The sequence below is a fragment of the Pristiophorus japonicus genome, chromosome 22, assembly GCF_044704955.1.
Source record: "Pristiophorus japonicus isolate sPriJap1 chromosome 22, sPriJap1.hap1, whole genome shotgun sequence".
NCBI classification, from domain to species: domain Eukaryota; kingdom Metazoa; phylum Chordata; class Chondrichthyes; family Pristiophoridae; genus Pristiophorus; species Pristiophorus japonicus.
In genome coordinates, this window is record NC_091998.1 from 18207024 (window position 1) to 18226207 (window position 19184).

The 19184-nt window shown below is 38.2% G+C and overlaps 2 protein-coding genes across 4 annotated transcripts in view; one reads left to right on the forward strand and one right to left on the reverse strand.

Annotated features, from left to right (window-relative positions):
* Nucleotides 1-19184, reverse strand: part of LOC139234881 (erlin-1-like) — an 843171-nt gene that overhangs the window by 354428 nt on the left and 469559 nt on the right. The window lies entirely within an intron of this gene.
* Nucleotides 1-19184, forward strand: part of LOC139234875 (vinculin) — a 142613-nt gene that overhangs the window by 116854 nt on the left and 6575 nt on the right. Inside the window, exons 12-20 of one of the 3 annotated variants that reach the window (XM_070865688.1) lie at nt 190-389; nt 2138-2266; nt 4315-4464; nt 4974-5082; nt 6414-6716; nt 7483-7607; nt 8590-8775; nt 15020-15244; nt 18355-18405. In XM_070865688.1, the coding sequence (XP_070721789.1) occupies nt 190-389; nt 2138-2266; nt 4315-4464; nt 4974-5082; nt 6414-6716; nt 7483-7607; nt 8590-8775; nt 15020-15244; nt 18355-18390 (1463 nt within the window). In that variant the 3' untranslated portion in view covers nt 18391-18405. Of the gene's footprint in view, nt 1-189; nt 390-2137; nt 2267-4314; nt 4465-4973; nt 5083-6413; nt 6717-7482; nt 7608-8589; nt 8776-15019; nt 15245-18354; nt 18406-19184 lie in introns of those variants that run through there. The other 2 variants (XM_070865686.1, XM_070865687.1) reach the window with 2 other exon arrangements.

The following is a 19184-nucleotide window of genomic DNA, read 5'->3' on the forward strand; positions in this document are numbered from 1 at the left end:
AATGACCTTCCCTTTGGTCCCTCATTTCCAACTTTGTCTCTTTTGTAATGAAGTGCCTGGCTTCCATTTAAAACTTCAGTAATTCAATTTAGATGTTGAAACCTTTGAAACTGGAGATGTGCCACCATTTGGCCCACTTGGAACACGCTGCTTGATTTAATTTAAGGAATTTTATTTTCTTCACTTTAGGCCAGGCAGCTATCCGTGGACTTGTTGCTGAGGGCCGTCGACTAGCAAATGCAATGATGGGACCTTATCGTCAGGAACTGACTGGAAAGTGTGACAGGGTGGAGCAGTTGGCGGGACAACTTGCAGAGCTGGCAGCTCGGGGTGAAGGGGACAGTCCTCAGGCTAGAGCAATTGCTGCACAACTGCAGGATGCACTAAAGGTATGAGTGTTTTTAATGTGACTTGGTCATTTTGATTTACTGAATCTTGTTTTGTCGGCGTATTAAAGCGGTTGATCCCATTCACCACGCACTTCACAATTCTCACACCTTGCTATGATTCTAGGCAGTTTTAACTATAAAATAACTTGTGTTTCAAATGTCTCTTGTTTGACCATGATCTTTTCGGTTTGTATGAGAAAAGATCTTAGTGAAAGTATTTTGATTTGTTTAATGGATGAACAAATCCTTGTATGGGGAGTGTTCACTTGTAGCATTTATAATAAGTATTTAACTTCAGTATTCTGGTGCAGAAAATATCAGGCTGCAAACTGTTATTTCTGTATGCTAATCAACTGTGTCGAAGTATCATAATTGTGATAGTGGATTCGCTTTTTACCTGATTGATATATTTTTAAAATTCGAGTCAAGGTAGCAAGGGGGCAATAGGTAGGTTTTCCATCCAAATTGTATTAGTTTTTTTAAATAAGCTTCTGCGAACTGAAACATATAGTAAAGAAACATTTTAAAATTTAAACCTTACATTTGATGGTAACTATTCCTATTAACCACCTGAACAATGTTAACTGAATTCTTTCCACTAGGTGGAGTACTATCTCTGTCATAACTAATCATGCTTTATTGGAATAAAGCTTCTTGCGTTACATTCTTTTGCCAGAAATGTAATTAATAATTACACGTGTATAGTTTTGCAGTGAATACATTTGGAGTAAAGCTTAAACAGTATAGAAGTTGGTCATTTGAAATCATACATTTAGGAATGTATTGATTGCTTAAAACATGAAAGTTGCTCTTATGAATAAATGGTAATTGGTTAAATGGGGAGAAGGGAATGAACTTCCATGCTGATGAAAAGCCCATTGCAAATTTAACATGTATCTATATCATACACCCATGTGTTTGTGTGCTCCTCCTCCCCCTTTCACTTTCCTTTTTTGGGTAGGGTCTGGCTTCCGCTTGACACCTCTCGACAGCAGCACTACACTGATGGCCAATTCACGATGAGGAAATTGCAGGCATTAATGTGCATCTATAATTTATTTGAACAGTGGAACTTAAGTACTGGACTAAACCCATAGATTTTGCTTTTATTTATTCTGACGTTTACCGGAGGCCAGTTTCAAATGAGGAGCTTACTATTGCATGAACCTGAATCCTACCATACTACCTACCATTGTGTGTTCTTCCAGGCTGGAACTGCCACAGGGCCGTCTACTCTTTACTCTCACCGTCATCACTTTGAGGACTAATTTCTCTAGTGCTTTCCACATTTCACAAATTTCAGCGTATCCAGAACTTCAAAGTCTGCATTCTCTTCTGCAGCATCCCACACAGCCATCGTCCCTTCCTTAATCTGCACTGGCTTCTTGTGCCCCAGTGAATCAACTTCAAGATCTTCATTTTTAAGTCCCTTGAAGGCAATATCTCATTTTACTTGGTTAATCTTCTCCAGCAATACATCCTAGCCTACACATTCTATTTATTTTCCAAAACATTTGGTGTCACTAGGTCTGTCTCTGCCCTAAAAGGCTATCTTAAAAATAAACTTTTTGAATGCAGCATTACTATTCCCTCCCATCAAATTTATTTACCGTGTGCTTTGTATCCACCTATTCTCATTGCAAAGTACCATAAAACGTTAATTTACACAAGGAACATTTTATATGTTCGGCTCGTGTAATTTCTTTAAGGCAAATTACTAATACTTTGTCACCTTTATTCTCACTTAGGACCTAAAAGGCAGAATGCAAGAAGTCATGACCCAGGAAGTATCTGATGTTTTCAGCGACACCACCACTCCGATTAAGTTGCTTGCTGTAGCAGCCACGTCCCCTCGGGATGCACCAAATAGAGAAGAGGTAAGTGGGAGTTTGGAGATGTTTGCGTCGAAGATACGTTTGACATGACAAAGTTAACTCGATTTCAGAAGTTTTCTGTTGCGTAACAGAAGATTGTTGCAATCGGAAATGAGCTCCGAGTGCTGACTTTTCTTTGCATTTGCCAGAAACGTGAAATATTCTTTTCAGTGAATGGATGCTTATGATATATTTATGGGAAAGCAATCTGGTTATTAACTCTTTAAAACATACCTCAGATAGATAAGGTAAACCCAGATTTGACCAAGCTTTTGGTCATCTGCCTTAATTTCTCGTGTGGCTCGGTGTCAAATTTTTGACCATTTTGCTACATTAAAGGTGCTATATAAATACAAGTTGTTATTACTTCAAAGTAAGCCAGGAAAATAGAATAGGATGTAAATTTAGTGAAAAACAAATTAAAAACTAATGTTAAGAACTTGAGTAAAAGTTTAGAATAGTGTTGAGTAAGTTGGGCAGAAATATTGCAGTTGTTCAAAGGTTGAGTTGTGATATTGGAGGAATGTGCTTTAATGAACCAAATGGCCCTGACTTGTCACTTTACTTGTGATTTTCTGTAATTCTTTAGTGGATTAAAAAGGTACTTTCCATCCTAAATAATTTGCAGTTGTCATCTGTTCAAATATCTTTTGTGGTATTTCTGGCTGGTGGATTTCACATGCTTGAAGGAAATCATGCAGTGCAGAGTCACCAATCTGTCATCCTGTGTTTATTAAATGAGTTGAGGGAAGCAAAGCAGCATAGTCTGTGCCAAATGCTCTCCCAGTCTTAGAATGATTAACCTAAGTTAGCAAAAGTTTCAATTTTACATACCTCTTAAGCTTATGTATTTTGCTATTGAAATAATCGTTGAAATTGTGACATGAGAATTATTGTGTTTAATACTTTTGTAATTTAACTTCCAAATGGTGACTAGATCGAGAACCGTACCTGTAATTTAATATTACCAATTGGTTAACTTAAAAAAAAAATGTGACCACACAAACAAGAGCTGTTGCAGTGTTTGGTTATTGGCAAATTAAATAACTTATGTGGTGATGAAATGCATTGGAGCACCGATGCATGGGATTGTGGAATGGTGGGGATGTGAGTTTGCACCTACAATGCTGAATATTTGATCTTGGCCATGTTGCTGTTGGAAGGCACTGTGCAGGGATTCCTTCCTGTGGTGAGGATTGCCACCTTGACTGTCTCTCTTGCACTCTTTACGGTTGCTTCACATCAGTGGAGACTTGGGTGTAGGCTGCCTTCCATTCTTTCATACAGTTAATCCATTACCAAAGCTGATAAGAAATTCAGGGAAAAAATAGAGGCTGTTTTGCCCTCGACTATTTTATTTTAAATCTGGTAAACTATTATGACCAACAGAACCAGAAAGTTTTACATCATCATTGTCAGATTAATGAGGAAAATTACATTTATAAGAACATAAGAAATAGGAACAGGAGTAGGCCATACGGCCCCTTGAGCGTGCTCCACCATTCAGTAAAATTATGGTTGATCTGATCATGGACTCAGCTCCAATTCCCTGCCTGCTCCCCATAACCTCTTATCCCCTTTATCGTTCAAGAAACTGAATACATTTAAGACAGAAATAGACAATGTCTCAGCTTCCACAGCTATCTGAGGCAGCAAGTTCCACAGATTTACAACCCTCAGAAGAAATTTCTCCTCATCTCTGTTTTAAATGGGCGGCCCCTTATTCTAAGATCATGCCCTCTAGTTCTAGTCTCCCCCATCAGTGGAAACATCCTCTCCATCCACCTTGTCAAGCCCCCTCATAATCTTATACGTTTCGATAAGATCACCTCTCATTCTTCTGGATTCCAATGAGGTAGAGGCCCAAACTACTCAACCTGTCCCCATAAGTCAACCCTCTCATCCCCTGAATCAACCTAGTGAACCTTCTCTGAACTGCCTCCACAGCAAGTATATCCTTTCGTAAATATGGAAACCAAAACTGCACGCAGTTGCTTGTAGCTACTTTGCAATCAATATATAAAAATACTAAAATGTTGCTATATTTGCAGGTGTTTGAGGAGAGGGCAACTTATTTTGAGAACCATGCTGCCAAACTCGGTGCTACAGCAGAGAAAGCTGCTGCTGTTGGAGCTGCAAACAAAAGCACAGTAGAAGGTATACAGACAGCTGTAAAGTCTGCTCGAGAGTTAACACCACAGGTAGGTCTTTAGCTAAACACTCAATCAAAATTGTTTTTTTTAAAGGTACTCTTCTTCAAATATCTCTTCCCCCACCCTATACTTCTGTTCCATTTTAGCCACCTGTCTCCATTCTTCAGTTTAACTGCGATATATTATATATACATACATATACTGCTGATGCATCATTCTGAACCAGATTTCGTTGAGTAACTGCTGACTGAGCACTTTGTCAGTGTAACAAAGCGCTCATTCTTTTCAAGGTGGAATACCCCATCTAGTGGAATAACCGGAAAATGGATCAAACTATTTGAATCAGCTTCAAGTGGCATTCATTTTTTTTAAAAGTTTTTTTCACATTCAACTTTTTAAATTTTCATCCCTCAACTGAGACCACATAGTTCTAAACCCATCAATAAAACTCTGGATGGGTAAAAGATGCTACAGGCATTGTCTTTGCTGCAGAAATATTTCACTTGCTCCCATCCCTTCAAATGCTCACTTTGACTATTACTGAATTACTTGTACAGGTGGTTTCAGCTGCTCGTATCTTGTTGAGAAATCCTGGTAACCAGGCTGCTTATGAACATTTTGAAACCATGAAGAACCAGTGGATTGATAATGTCGAAAAAATGACTGGTGAGAAGAAGCTTTTGAAAACTTTCGAATTGTACTGTTCTTGTGTTTGAAAGTGCAAACACCCATTAACTTTTTCCCCTGCTTTCTTGTCACTGGCTATCCCAAGTGTTAGCTCCATAAACCAACCAATCTTTGAGCACGAAGCCTTCCGTAGCTAAACAATACATTGGCAAATAATCAATGGCAATAATCTTGGGTCTAATCAAATACCTTTGTGCTTTGAAAGATTCTCTAATAGTAAAATGCTTAAAAACAGTTAAACCAGCATGTCAAATTTAAAGGTAAGTTCATTCGTCCTGTGCTCTTAACAGGGAGCAGCGCTTGAATGAATAGCCTTTTGGAAAAAAATGTGCCACAGTATTTGAAATCCAATCTCTGACCCGTGCTCCCTTCGAGCATGGGTCTCCCGTGAAATTGGTAAACTTACCCAATAGTCTTCACCCTAATAGAAATTGCTTAACACTTCTTTTTCCCTGCTTATCTGTTTTGCAGAGAAAATTGATGTAATTGCATAAATCACCTTTTTCTCCATTTAGAATGTTTTTTTCTATATTTTAATAAACCTGGTTTCTCCACCCCTCCCTTACTGTATGCTTGCTCTGTGGAGATTAGGGCCACAAACCCACTCCATGGCACAGCATGCTGTGTAACCACTGTTGGCTAATCTTGCTGATGTACTGTTGTGGAATGGCGATATGAGCTTCTGTATTTTTGCTATTCTCGATCACTGTTGTCATTATCTCTAAGTTAAAGAATTGTGTCCAGTTTGAGCACTTAAAATTAACAAGTGGCAACCTACTAATCTGAATTGGCAGTTTTTAACTAGTTGATTTCTAGCATGCTTTGTAAATGTTAATCCCTCTATTCCCTCTCCCACCCTTTTAACTCCTTCTATAGTAGTTGTAGGTCAGTGTAGCTCATGACTGGGTACGTGGTTGGTCTGTCTGTACAGGTGGCTTCCAGGAACTGCGAGAGCTTTTAATTTTCCCCCCTCCAGCAGCAATTCTGACATCAGGAAATCAAACCTGCATCCCTCTACTGCGGGGCTGGAATGCCTGTTTTCCACCATATCTTCAGAAATTGTACAAATGTTTAAATGCACTATTTCTAAGAATATGTTCATAGATTGTTAGTAAGGGAGATACGGCTGCATTCTTCCATTTTTGTTGGTGTAATGTGTAGTGCTCCCATGTCACCCCAATTTCCCAGCTGTACCAAATTGGAGACCTCTGGATGAGATGTGTTTTGGTAACGGCTTGAAATTCAGCATTATTTGTTCAATTTCATGCAGATAATACTGGGTAATCATGTCATATTTATACATCATATAGGCTTGGTGGATGAAGCTATTGATACCAGATCCCTATTGGATGCATCTGAGGAAGCCATCAAGAAAGATATAGACAAGTGCAAGGTAGCCATGGCCAATGTACAACCTCAAATGCTGGTTGCTGGAGCAACAAGCATTGCTCGTCGTGCAAACCGAATTCTTTTGGTTGCCAAGAGGGAAGTTGAGAACTCGGAGGACCCGAAATTCCGTGAATCGGTGAAGGCAGCATCTGATGAACTAAGCAAAACCATCTCGCCCATGGTAATGGATGCTAAAGCTGTAGCTGGGAACATTTCAGATCCTGGTAAGAAACAGAGGTTTCATCGCTCATTTTGCACTAACACTAGATTGTTGAAAGTGCTCGTTTCATATTGAGGATTATCTGTTTGCATTGCTCTTGATTTTACCCATTATATTACAAACGGTTTGTTGTTCTGACATTATAGATAAGATTATTCAGTCTCGGCCAAGGGTATAATAAAAAGACCAACTGTTGCATTCTAGCAGTAGCACTAAAGATTTGATGTTGAGATGCATAAGATCATTTATTTTGACTTCAGATACTGATTGCCTCTAATTTCCCCCTACTCATAACAACTTGACATGATTTTGTTGAATTTTGATTTTTTTTTTGCATCACAATTGAACATTTCAGAGCCACTTAATCTCGTTTCTGTGCCATTTCTAAAATTTCATTTATCTGTGATGTTTTGCGGAGGCAAAATGAAACCGCATGTATTCGTGCTGGCCATTTTACTTCCAAGACTGAGATTTTCTAATTTGCTAAGGCCTAGCAGTAAGAGTAGCCTGCTTTTGAGTTCAACAAGAGTGACTAAACTAAAGGTGTTATTTGTAAAAATTGAAGTTTATTTATGGTTTTACTTGCAACACTCTTAGAGCTGCTTTATACATCAACAAAAATATCACATGTTTTACTTAGTTGATGGGGACGAGCGATTTTTGTTCTTGTCAGTTAAATTTCTGAACCTTATGTTAGGCTTGTGTATCATTCAAAAGTAACGCATTGTGCCACTTTACTTTGTTCGATAATCTCTCATTCATACCTGTAGGTTTGCAGAAGAGCTTCTTGGATTCAGGATATCGAATTTTAGGTGCTGTGGCCAAGGTTCGAGAAGCTTTCCAGCCTCAGGAGCCAGACTTTCCTCCTCCACCACCTGATCTAGATCAGCTCCATGTATGTCTACATTTGATATTTAACTTAACTAAAGAGGATTTATATTTTGTTTTAGCTGATTAAAGAAATCATGTTACGAGCAAATTGTTTACAAAGAAAGCCATATAATAGTGACTTAGCACTGGGAAAATAATATCCATAATTTAACAGACTCCAAACTGTCAGCAGAATTCTTAATTTAAAAGTTCTAAATATGAATGTTTACAGTAGGGATCACTTTACTGCCACCTTGTTTCATGAGATTACTAGTTATGTGTCATACAAGTTTTGTAGTAGAGAGTGTAGTATACAACTGACCATTCTTTATGACAAATAAAATGCTGTGTACACTGTTGCCACTCAAGATATTTAATGGATTGGTCGAGCATGAGAAACATTGCACTTAAACCAATGTGTTTTTTGTTTAATGCTCTTAATTGATTAGGTTGCATCTTCCACCATTCCCTCATACTTTATTCTAGTGTTCAATCCATCAAAGAAAAAAAATCTATAATTTAGTATAGGGCATTTTCCACAATTCAGTTGAACAGGTTGAGAACATTTCACAAGTTTTCCATGGTACTTTACTAAACTAGTGGTTAGGGGGAAGAGGAGGAGAAACTGATGTGCATCGTGTGCAATTTCTCCTGCTTAACTATTATACATTGCTTTGCTATATGTACATATAATCAAAAATATGTGTCAACATCTGACACAAAATGTGTTGGTTAGTCAGTTGAGGATTATTAAGGGAGGATTTGGATTGCATTGGAGTAAAATCTCTTGGGAATTTTGCTTGTTTACCACTAAAGTATGATTAATTAAAAGTACAAGGTAAAGCAGATTATAATACTGTGAAATCCAGTGCAATATCACTGCCTTTTGTAAAAATAACTTTCGCAAGGATCTCATTTCACATGGTTTATGTAATTTAAAAAATAGTAAGCTTTATGCTAAATTTGCCTTTTTATAATGAGCTTTCCAATCCATGCATTATTTACAGCTGAACGACGAACCTGCTCCTCCCAAACCACCACTTCCTGAAGGTCAGGTTCCTCCACCAAGGCCGCCGCCTCCTGAGGAAAAAGATGAGGAATTCCCTGAAATGAAAGCGGGAGAAGTGGTGAATCAGCCTATGATGGAGTCCGCTCGGCAGTTGCACGATGAAGCTAGGAAGTGGTCTAGCAAGGTAAGAGCTTGACTGGTCTAAGGAAGTGAAAGGCACAAACAAAGCTTGTTTCATGGTTTTGGAGCTTAGATGTCCATATCTATTTCTTGTTATATATTCCAATTTCTCATTTTAATTTCCTGTCACGATTGTTGTCTCGACATTTCAACCAGTGATGTTACTTGAATTAACTGTTTCCATAATGGTCTCTTTTGATCCATAACACATGCTGATTTTTTTTCAATCCTTCTAGAATTGTGTTTTATGGTAGCACAAGTGTGTTATTAAAATACCGCTGCTTTGTAACCTGTAGATCATTTGTAATTTCATGGTAGATCACGTATAGAAAACTTCAGAAATGTGGTCACTGAACACAAATTACAGCTCATAAATTTTGAATGATAATTTAAGCTCATTAACTAAACCAACCATAACATTAGTTGAAATGGGTTTAAAAAAAATGATTTCCATTGAAGACATTGACACTTGCATTTTGAGTGATCCATTAACACAATGCATGACTTCCCAACAAGGTCAAAGTGCACATCCACGGTTGCCAGTCTCTCTCAAATCCCTGCAGTTATTTTGAAGGCATTCTTTTATCTGGGTGAGAGCATGGCAATAAAAAAAAAGGCGATTTGCTTGGCTCATCCTGCTTGAATCATTCCTCTTGCAAATTAGAATGAGACTGATGGGTATCGTGGAGAAATGTAATGCCAAGCTGATGATTGTTATTTGGCATTAGTAAGCAGTTATCGATGGGAAAAAATTAAATAGAAAGTATAGTTTCAAAATATTTCGGTAGAGGAAGAGGACCTCAGATCTAACAAGTCTAGACATAGTATTCTATTTGTAACTTGTGAAGACTTGAACTTAATGGCATAATTGTCTTGGGCTCATTTTTCAGGATCTGGTGCAGGACCAATTGGTATATCTGTAGAGAAATGACACAAAAAGTCATCTGGTCTGTAAAATAAGGCAGAGCTTTGTACCACAAAGCAATTATCTCCGCTCAGCACATAACTAAAGTGGATAGTTCGATTGCTGATTCTATGTGCAGCCCACCTGCATGTATGGTTGGTACATTTGAAGGTATCGGAGTCATCATCTGAACTTGGGGTTGACCATCAGCAGACTTCTGTGTGACTTGGCAATCACTGATTCTAGTATTTCCACTTGAGGATTGTCAACATGTTGGACTGGAACCTGGATGATTAATTGTCTGAAAGCGCACATTTCCTTCCACTTTATTCCAAGGATCATTCTGTTGGAACAAATGACAGTTGTTGAAAATCATGGTTCTCTAATTCCACAGTGTGGAGCAATGTCCCATTGACCTTGCAGTTGCACAGAAGTTGTCCTATCAACTTAATTCATATTTCTTTGGTAGTAATGAAATGTTTACCACATGTCTCTGGTTCTCTTGTGAAACACCCTTTTGTTTTACCAAGGGAATATGGAAATTGAAGCCTTTCCATTCCCCATCCCCTTGACTCTCCATGAGATTTCAATCTGGTTCTCTATATAATTTCATCTATCTCCCCTTTGACCTATTGATCTGGGAACTCAAGTTCTTGATTTATAGAAAATTGCTTTTCTGGTTTCACTGTCAGCTGCAGGCTCAACCAATCTGATACTGAATGGTTTTTATGCTGTCCTTAAATGTCAACCAATGTTTTTGCATATGGTTATCTCTTAATTCAACAAAACTGATAATTCCATGATGAATTGGGCCATTGTTTCCGTAAGAGCTTTGATATTTTCCAAGGACAGTACTAAATCACTAAGTCCTTGTAAATGCTTCTGTTGTAAGACCAAGAGGACTCATCGCATCAAATATATTTTAACCATAGAAATTATGGTATAGAAGGAAGCATTCAGCGTGCTGCATCTGTGCCAGTGCTAGTTGCTGTTTACTCTAATTCCTTTTTCTCAATGTCCTTTTTAATTTTTTCCTTTTCAAATACTTGCACACTTTTCCTTTTTTTTTAAGATTGTGTTTGTGGGATATATTAATCACTTTTTAGGTGGCAGCCTTAGCTTCGTGGTCGCGCACTCATTTGCGAATTACAAGATCGGGGGTTCAAACTCAACTCCAGAAATACGAGAACATAATTCTAGACTGACAGTCCAATTTAGTACAGAGGGACTGCTCCACTGTCAGAGGTGCCGCCTTTCTGAAAAAAACGTTAAACCGCGGCTCAGTCGGCCTTTTCAAATGGATGTAAGACATTATTCGAAGAGGAGTTGGGGAAGCTCTCCTGGTGGCTTGGCCGACATTATCCATCAACCAAAATCACTGGAAACCAGATTATCTGGTTATGTACCTCATTGCTTGCTGTGGGACCTTGCTGTATGCATATTGGCAGCCACATTTCCAACATTGCAACAGTGACTATAATTAAAAGTATTTAATTTTCTGTGAAGCACTTTGGGATGACTTGAGGTCAATTAAGTTGTTGTATAAACGCAAATCCTTCCATCCTTCCTTCCAATAACCATAAGTGAGTCTCTAGTGATTGTAAAGCTAGAGTAATAGAGATCTTAATAAAACACTATTGCAATCTAGGGTGTAAATTGCATTAATTCGGCAGATCTGTCTTGATGTCTGCTCCTGCACAAAGGACCCACTCCGTGTCATTTTGACTGCAATACTTTGTCCGCTTCTACCAGTGCGAGTATGAAACTGGTAGTAAATACGAGGAAAACTACTTTATAGGGTTGGAAGCGTTTTCCACACACTATATTCCCATTCTGCCTGCCATGTGCCTTTGCTAAGGATGTGTTTGATGTAGTCTCACTGCTGTTTTCTTGAGGTGAGCAAAGGGTTTTGTGAAAATAAATTGGTTTTCCTTGAGTTGGATAAGTCCTTTTATGCTATATGGGAGTGGAGTTAAGTCCTTTTAAACTATATGGGAGTGGATTGGGAGGATTGTGTCTGTGCTGACAATAATATCAGATAGCAAAAATGTCTGATCATCCCTGGAGTGTGTGTGTGTCTCCGCTCTGAAAAATAGAATATTTCTGCTTTCTAACTGATCTTTGTGTGAAAGGTGCCTTAATTCAAAGAATGAATATGGCCCTACAAGGTAGGTCATCTTTCCTTTTATGTAATCTCACTTGGGGTGGCAGGCTTTTGTACACTATACTCATTCAGTAGAAAATAAATACGAGTAATGATCAACATATACAAATCTTGGGAGGCATTTACTGACCCAATGAACTGCTGAGTAATAGTTTTAGAATTTACAATAATTTAACAAAAATGGTGTTTGAAATGCACTGTGGATTGCAAATAGCTTTGCTATTTGATTGTAAACTACCATTAATCACTTCCCGATTGTATAAGAGATTGTTAAAATAGATGGATAATACTTTAGTGTCAGCTGATTAATATTGTATATTTAACTCATTTGGTGGTTGAATGTACCCATTTAAATTAGAGTGGAGATGAAACGTAGAATAGCTGAAGGAGGTGCCATTATTCCATATTTTGTGTTAGATGTATTCTTTGGATTAAAAACAAATACAAAAGTAGGGATGGGGGTTATTACAATTGACAGTTTCTCTGCTCTGAAGCAGTATAATTAATGTGTATTCTAATTTGATTATTATAGTGTTCAAATTTAATTTTTTTGGCTTTCTGAAAATATTTCCTGAAAATCTTTCTTACTATCTTCTTCCTCTGCTCCAATCCAATCTCCCCCCCCCCCCCCTCCTCCCCAATCCCCCACCACCGATTGGCCAATCATCAACCATGCCCTGGAGTATTTGACTTGCGTATCTGATTACAAGGTGAACTTGTTGAATTTTCATTGGTGTGTTCTCTTAATGCCAGTACAGCCTGAGAGATACTTAGTCTGCCTCCAACAAGGAGAATAACTAATTGATAGACGACTAAGGTTTAAGGCCTTGCTAGGTGGGCAGAAAATACTAGGAGCTCCTCTAAGCAGGATGATGAGCAGTGCAACTCACTATAAAAACTGAGTGCTTTGCTACACACCACCTGTTCAAAACATGGACATAAACTCCATTGAATGGTGGTTTCATCAGCTACAGGTACAGACCCACAGCATCTCCTTGCCTCTCTGCAACCCAGTTATGGTAGTTACTAAGCCCTGGATATATTGGTATTGGCTCTCGTATCCAGTCTCCAGGTAACGTCTTCTGGCAGCTTGTTGTCCCAAGTCTGAGGTTTCTCATGAGCTGTAGTTAAAGGACCTACATGAGCAACTTGCCTTGTGTCTAGATGTCGGAGTCAGTTGCTGGCTGACTTATCACTAACTGCTCAATCTAGGCCCTCATGAGGTACTTTGGCGAAGAGATATGCCTGCTGTGAGACTCACTCCCCATCAAGGTACTGAGTATTGGATTAGTGTAACCATATCCTGCTCTCCCTCCCTACAACCATTTTCCACCTTTATTTTTGAAACTAAGTCACATCATGAGGTGAAGCTGCAAGGTTGGCTGGAGGAAGTCTTTGTTCTGCATGCCTAGGATTTCAAAACTATGAAAGTAAAATGTTTGGACACTTGTTGCATACTGCAAATTTAGCTGAATTGAGAAAAGTGGTGGTGTTTTTTAAAAGAAAATATAGATTCAAGTTGCAAAGATAAAAGCTCTCTATCATGGAAGTGTGATTTTTGCAAATATAATCTTGGCTGGCTTAAGAGAACTAACCATGAACCTTTGCATAAAATTGTTCTCTTCCCACTCCCCAGTCTGTCTTGAGTTTTCTGTAGTTAAAAATAGGATAGTTTTTAATTCCCAATATTGGAATGTTGAACTTCCTTTTATGGATGGAACTTTTTTTTTCATTTGAATAATAGATCATTTATTTGCTTGAATAATATAGCTGTGTTAATAGACCAAAAGTTGGGGTGTCTGTTCTGAGATGAAATTTGAACCGTGGTCAAATTCAAGACTGCTACTTTGGGGAGGTAGCGGGTGGGGGAGCAGGCAATGAACCCGGCAAAGCCGGGAATGTGGAGATCCTGCCAATCTTACCGGCAAGGCCTCATTTAAATAATTTTGGGCTGATAGCCAGCTACATTGACTTCCTGGCCATTGGGTGGGAGCGATAAGTCGTGGTCGGAGGGCGCAGCTGGAGGTCGGTGATACAGTCCCTGACAATTGAGGCTGGGAGAGGCCAAAGGCTTCATTGTGAGTCCTGGGGGAAACACTCCTGCACCTCCTGGCCCACAAGGAATATGAAAAGGAGCAAATCTTAAACTTCTGATCTGTTGTCGGGAATCCCACAGCACAGGCCTCCCCTGATGGGCAGTTAAGTTCAAGTCACGGCGCTGATGATGTAATCGGGCCGTGACTTCTGAAAATGAGACTCCTGTTGGCAGGAGTTTCATCGATGGCCTGATTTCGGTTCATAAAAATTTAAACGGATGGGAATAGAGTCAGGTTGCTCGATCCTGATACTTTAACCTCCGACTATCACTTGTCTGTCAGGTGGGGGGTGTTAAATTTGAGGTCAAGGTGTCGAGGCAAAACCTGTTCTCTTTTCTGTTTCACTGTTAGGTTCTACTAACTCTAGAATTAATTTTTTCAACTTATGAACGCCGCTTTATCCTTAGCTTGACAACAATAATCTTTAATTTCAGCTTTGTTTCATCAAAGCTTTACCTTCCCATATGTTAGCTGGATTTCTTTTTTGTTACAGCATTGATTGGCAATTCCTGCATTTCCGTTTGTACTTTTCTAACCTGTATCTTTAACTTGGCTTTCAATTCCCTTAAGAATATAACTTGTGATGATTTCTGGCATGACTCTCCCTCATTGTCCCATCATTCTACTGCTTTCCAGCATCCAAACTTGTATATGTTTTTGCATTCAGTTCCCAGTGTTGTGCATGCTACCGATTCTGCTTCAGATCATTGAATAATGTCATTATCATTTTTGTCTTTATCCTGCTGTTTAGTTATGCAAAAGGTCAAAAGATGAGTCATTAAATGCGCAGGAAAGTTTTTTAGCTTTTCTGCGAAAAAAGCCTTCCTCCTCTGCACTTTCCCTCAAGCATGATGCATCTGCTTCCATTAGTTGGCAGTAAGTTAAGTCACAAGCTTAAAAATAGCCATCTGTTCTTCCCTTCCCGATTTTTCCCAGATGCATTTTTTGCTTTCCTTCCCTACAGAACAAGAAGATACCCAATTACTAAAATAATTCCATTCATATCCTCTTTCCTCCTTCTGTCTCTCCTACTAACTCTTTCACTGTCTTTCCATCCTCCCCTCTGCACTCGCTTCCATTAAAGCCTGATGTGACTGATGAGGCAAGTGAAGCAATTGAGGCTGATGTAGATGTGTATGATGGTGATGATGATGATGATGACGATGATGTTGAGTTGACTCTTCCCTCTGACAATGAAGATGAATACGAGCCTGAGCTACTTTTAATGCCTACAAATCAGCCAGTAAACCAGCCAATTCTGGCTGCTGCTCAGGCTTTGCATCGAGAAGCAAGAAAATGGTCTAGTAAGGTACTCCTCAGTTTTTCCCACTGGCAATTGGTTCATGTGCATCCAGTCATTCGAAACATTGACCCATTTGCATCACTGTAGATTCTTGCTGGGTTTCTTGAGCCTGAAGTAAAATGTTTGTCTGCATTCTTGAACAAATGTGATTGGCTTCACAAGTTCCTCATCAACGTCAGCAGTCAATTAAGAGTTGACTTTGATGCATTTGGAGGCATTTTGCTCTCTGGCAAACTGAGTGTACCAAGATCTCGATTGTTGACATTGAACATTGCATATTCTCCATCACCTGTGAAGCCATATATGACAGTTTCTGAATGATAAATATATTGTAATATTTTTAATGAAGTCATTTAATTTGTCTGCGCTGCTTCCCTCAAAGCGCTAATACTAAGATGGATATAAAAAGCAGAGACTTGGTTTGGCAGTAACTGTTAAAGGAAGACTGTCTGTCTATAGAAAATATATTAAAAATTGTTTTAAAGTATTAATTTGGGATAGCTTTTCCATGGATGGAAAATCTAGCACAAGTGTCTGTAGTCAAGGAATATCAAATGTGTCTGATTTCTTGGCTTCAGCTGTGTTTGACATTATTAATATTACGGCCTTTAAGGTAGAAATAAAATTTCTTGGGCCTTAATCTAATCCAGTTCCATTTCATTCCAATAGTCTGAAATATTTGGCTATTTGGGTTTTAATTTTTTTAATCCATTTTTTAAGTGAAAGTAATTAAGCTAAGGTTACATCTTAATTGACCTTCACTACAATTGCAATTACATCATTATAATTGAAATTCAATTATACATACTTGAGTTGTGATGAATGCTTATTTGTGGCCCAGAAGTTGTTGCCTTGCATTAACAAGAATTATAAAAGGAAGTTTACTTTCCTGCTTTATGACTGAAACCATCTGACATAATGTTCCAAAGACATTGAGAAAATTATCATTGTCAGATGCAATAACTTTTGAAAATTCCAGCAGAAAATGTGTAATGTAACGACTTCAGTATTCTGAAATTGATGCAACATTTCTGTTTTCGAAGTCCTGATCAATGAAATCTGCTGACCTGCCCATTAATGAAGACCGTTTCTGGAATTAGAATGGACTTCTGCAGTAGCAGTTTTTGGAAACTGGAGGTTGTGTTTTCATATTGGATTGCTTTCTGAATAATTTGCAAACCAGCAGGTTCAAGGGCAAAAACATTTTTCACAGGGATATTTAATCTCCAGTACTGTAACCTCCCCCAATACTAAAGGAAGAAAAGAATGTCAATACTTCCACCATGATTGGAGAGATTCTCCGTTGTCCAGAGAAAGCAGCAGGCCTGTGGAAATCACCTTTGGTCACCGAGCTGGGAAAAAACCACTGAGCTCTAAATTTGCTCCATTTTCAGCTGGGTGATGATTAGGATCTTCCTCAGTTATGGATTAAGTTCTGATCTCCTCCCAGGTCATTGGCAGCTTGCCAGAGATTGACTTAAAAGATATGCAGCAGAATGGTTGGGTCTTCGGCCAAGACACTTAATATAGTGTGTCGCTGTAGGGTTTCTTTGTTTTGTATACTCATGCGATCTTGCAGCGTGTCATTACTTAAGTCTATACAATAATTTCAATGTATCGAAGGCAAAAACCATATTAAAATTCATTCATTTCAGTACAGAAAAACTACTTCAGGTTTATTTGAGAATTTCTGAAAGTCAACCTCTAGAATAGAGTAATACAAGACAAGTTTTAAATTTAAGTGCCTTTGGACATTTTAATACGTTAAAGGCATTATATAAATGCAAGTGGTTGTTGTAAGTGGAGTTGCAAATATTTTGATTTTTTTCAAAGGTTTATGTAACACAAATGAATTTTCTGCAACTGTGCAGCACTTTTTATTCTAAAATTTTACCCTTTTTAAAAAAAAATATATATAATAGACATTCTTCCTTTCCAGTTTGCAGCCTTACAAGAAAATTGTTTGTGCCATTGAAGTTTTGTTTGTTTCTAGATTTAGTCTGGACTAACAGCACTTATCTGATTTATTGGAGTTAAATGATTTTGATTAACTATTGTAGATATAATAGCACACATTATTGTTTTACTAACATTTTATCTGTGTATTGCAGTTCTTGGATATGCATGATTAAATGCCTGATCTTGTTTTCAATCACACGGTTACATTTTAAAGCAAATAGTTTGTGTCTTAATTTATAAGAGATTTTTTTAAAACATTGAATATCAGTTTAGTTTTTAGTGGTAACATTTGTTGGCCGATTAAAACACGTATGTCAGTAAACTTGGGAATTGTAGGATTCAGAGTTTTTCGTTGAAGTCTGAACTGATCATTATATTTCCCGAGGCTGTTGCGGGGCAGCTGTCCTTCCTTCAATACCAATAGTATTACTTAAATAGAAAATTGTCAAAGCTCATTTAGTTCCAGTGACTGTGTGTCACTATTCTTTCTGGAACATAGGAACTGGCTTGAGTTGTCAACATTTATTTCAAGTAAGTTTGCAATCATTGCTTTTCTTGAAACACCTCATTTTTTCCAATGCTCTGCCCTTGACAATATTGCTGTTGGTGGAAAGCTTATTTTGTGATCAATTAGTTTGATAAAGAACAAACGGTTAATTGGGGTACTCTGGGGGGGAAAAAAACAATTTTGCAGTCAGTATTTTGAAAATGATGGCAGAACCGGTAAAGTTCACTCACCAACCATGCTCTATGCAGGAAATACTAATTTGACCCCAGTGTATAGCCAATGATCATGATTTGGATGAACATTTTTTTTAACTTGCGAGTTCAAGGAGCAGATTAGGATTTTTTTTATTAAGCAGAGGGTAGTTGGGACAGGGAATGCTTTATGGAAACAGCGGTGGAAGATGATAGCTTTTAAAAGGCAAGTGAATAAATATTTTATAAAGAAAAATTTTTTAAGACTTTGAGGAAACGTCAAGGGAATACGACTAAGTGGATAGCCCTTTGAGAGCCAACACATGTGTGACCTCTTTAATAATTTCTGATGGCACTCAATCATTAAATAATATATTCAGTTAAGTTAAAATAAATGTGGAGTTTTCATTTTTGACCTGGCTAACTGGGATTTTTAAATGTTTTATTTTGTCTTGGAGAAATTTGATTCCGGAGCGCCATCTTCAATGAATTAATGGAAGAGAAGGCTAACTAATTTGGTGGGTTGAAAATTGGCGTTACCACTTTTTTTTTTTAAAAAGAGGATCGTATGTTTTTTGTAACCTATTATATTTAACTTCTAAAGTGGCCTCCAAACTGCCAATTATTTTGTTAAATAATGCAGTTTCAAAAATTGAAATAATTGATTCTGAATAGTGAGAAGATGGTCTTTATTTTATTGATCCTGAACAATTGTGTCCTGAAAGCATTCAATCCCTGAAACACATTATTTTTACAGTATATATTCCAAGTTTCCCAGATGACTTGGTGAACTTATCTAGAGAGCAGCTGAGCCACGCTGACTGTGCTGATTTAAATGATGAGCTGGAGCAGCAGTAGGGGAGCTACCTTTTGTCTCTGCTCCCCTGGATTAGAAAGGATAAAATAGTCTCGGGTTCCAGCATCCAGTGACCCTTGCCTGAAGTGCCACTTGTGTGGGTGATATATGCTTGGCTGTTGTGGCCTGATGGTTGAATGATCTGCTGATGCTCAGTGTCAAGGTACAAACCTGAAGATTCCTCACTCTGATGAGGAACCGGAGCGATTAATCCCCATGGAACAGTACCCCTGTGATGAGACCAGGAATTATCGAGTGAAAATTGGTGAGAAAAGAGAAATGGGGACAGGAGGGAATTACATAAAAATATGCATAAAATAAATTGAACTTGCAAAAATAAACTTGCATTAATCTTGATACATTCACTGTGCTTTTTTTTGCCAATGCATCTTCCATGAAGATGTTGGTTAGAAATTGCTATGCGTCGGGCCT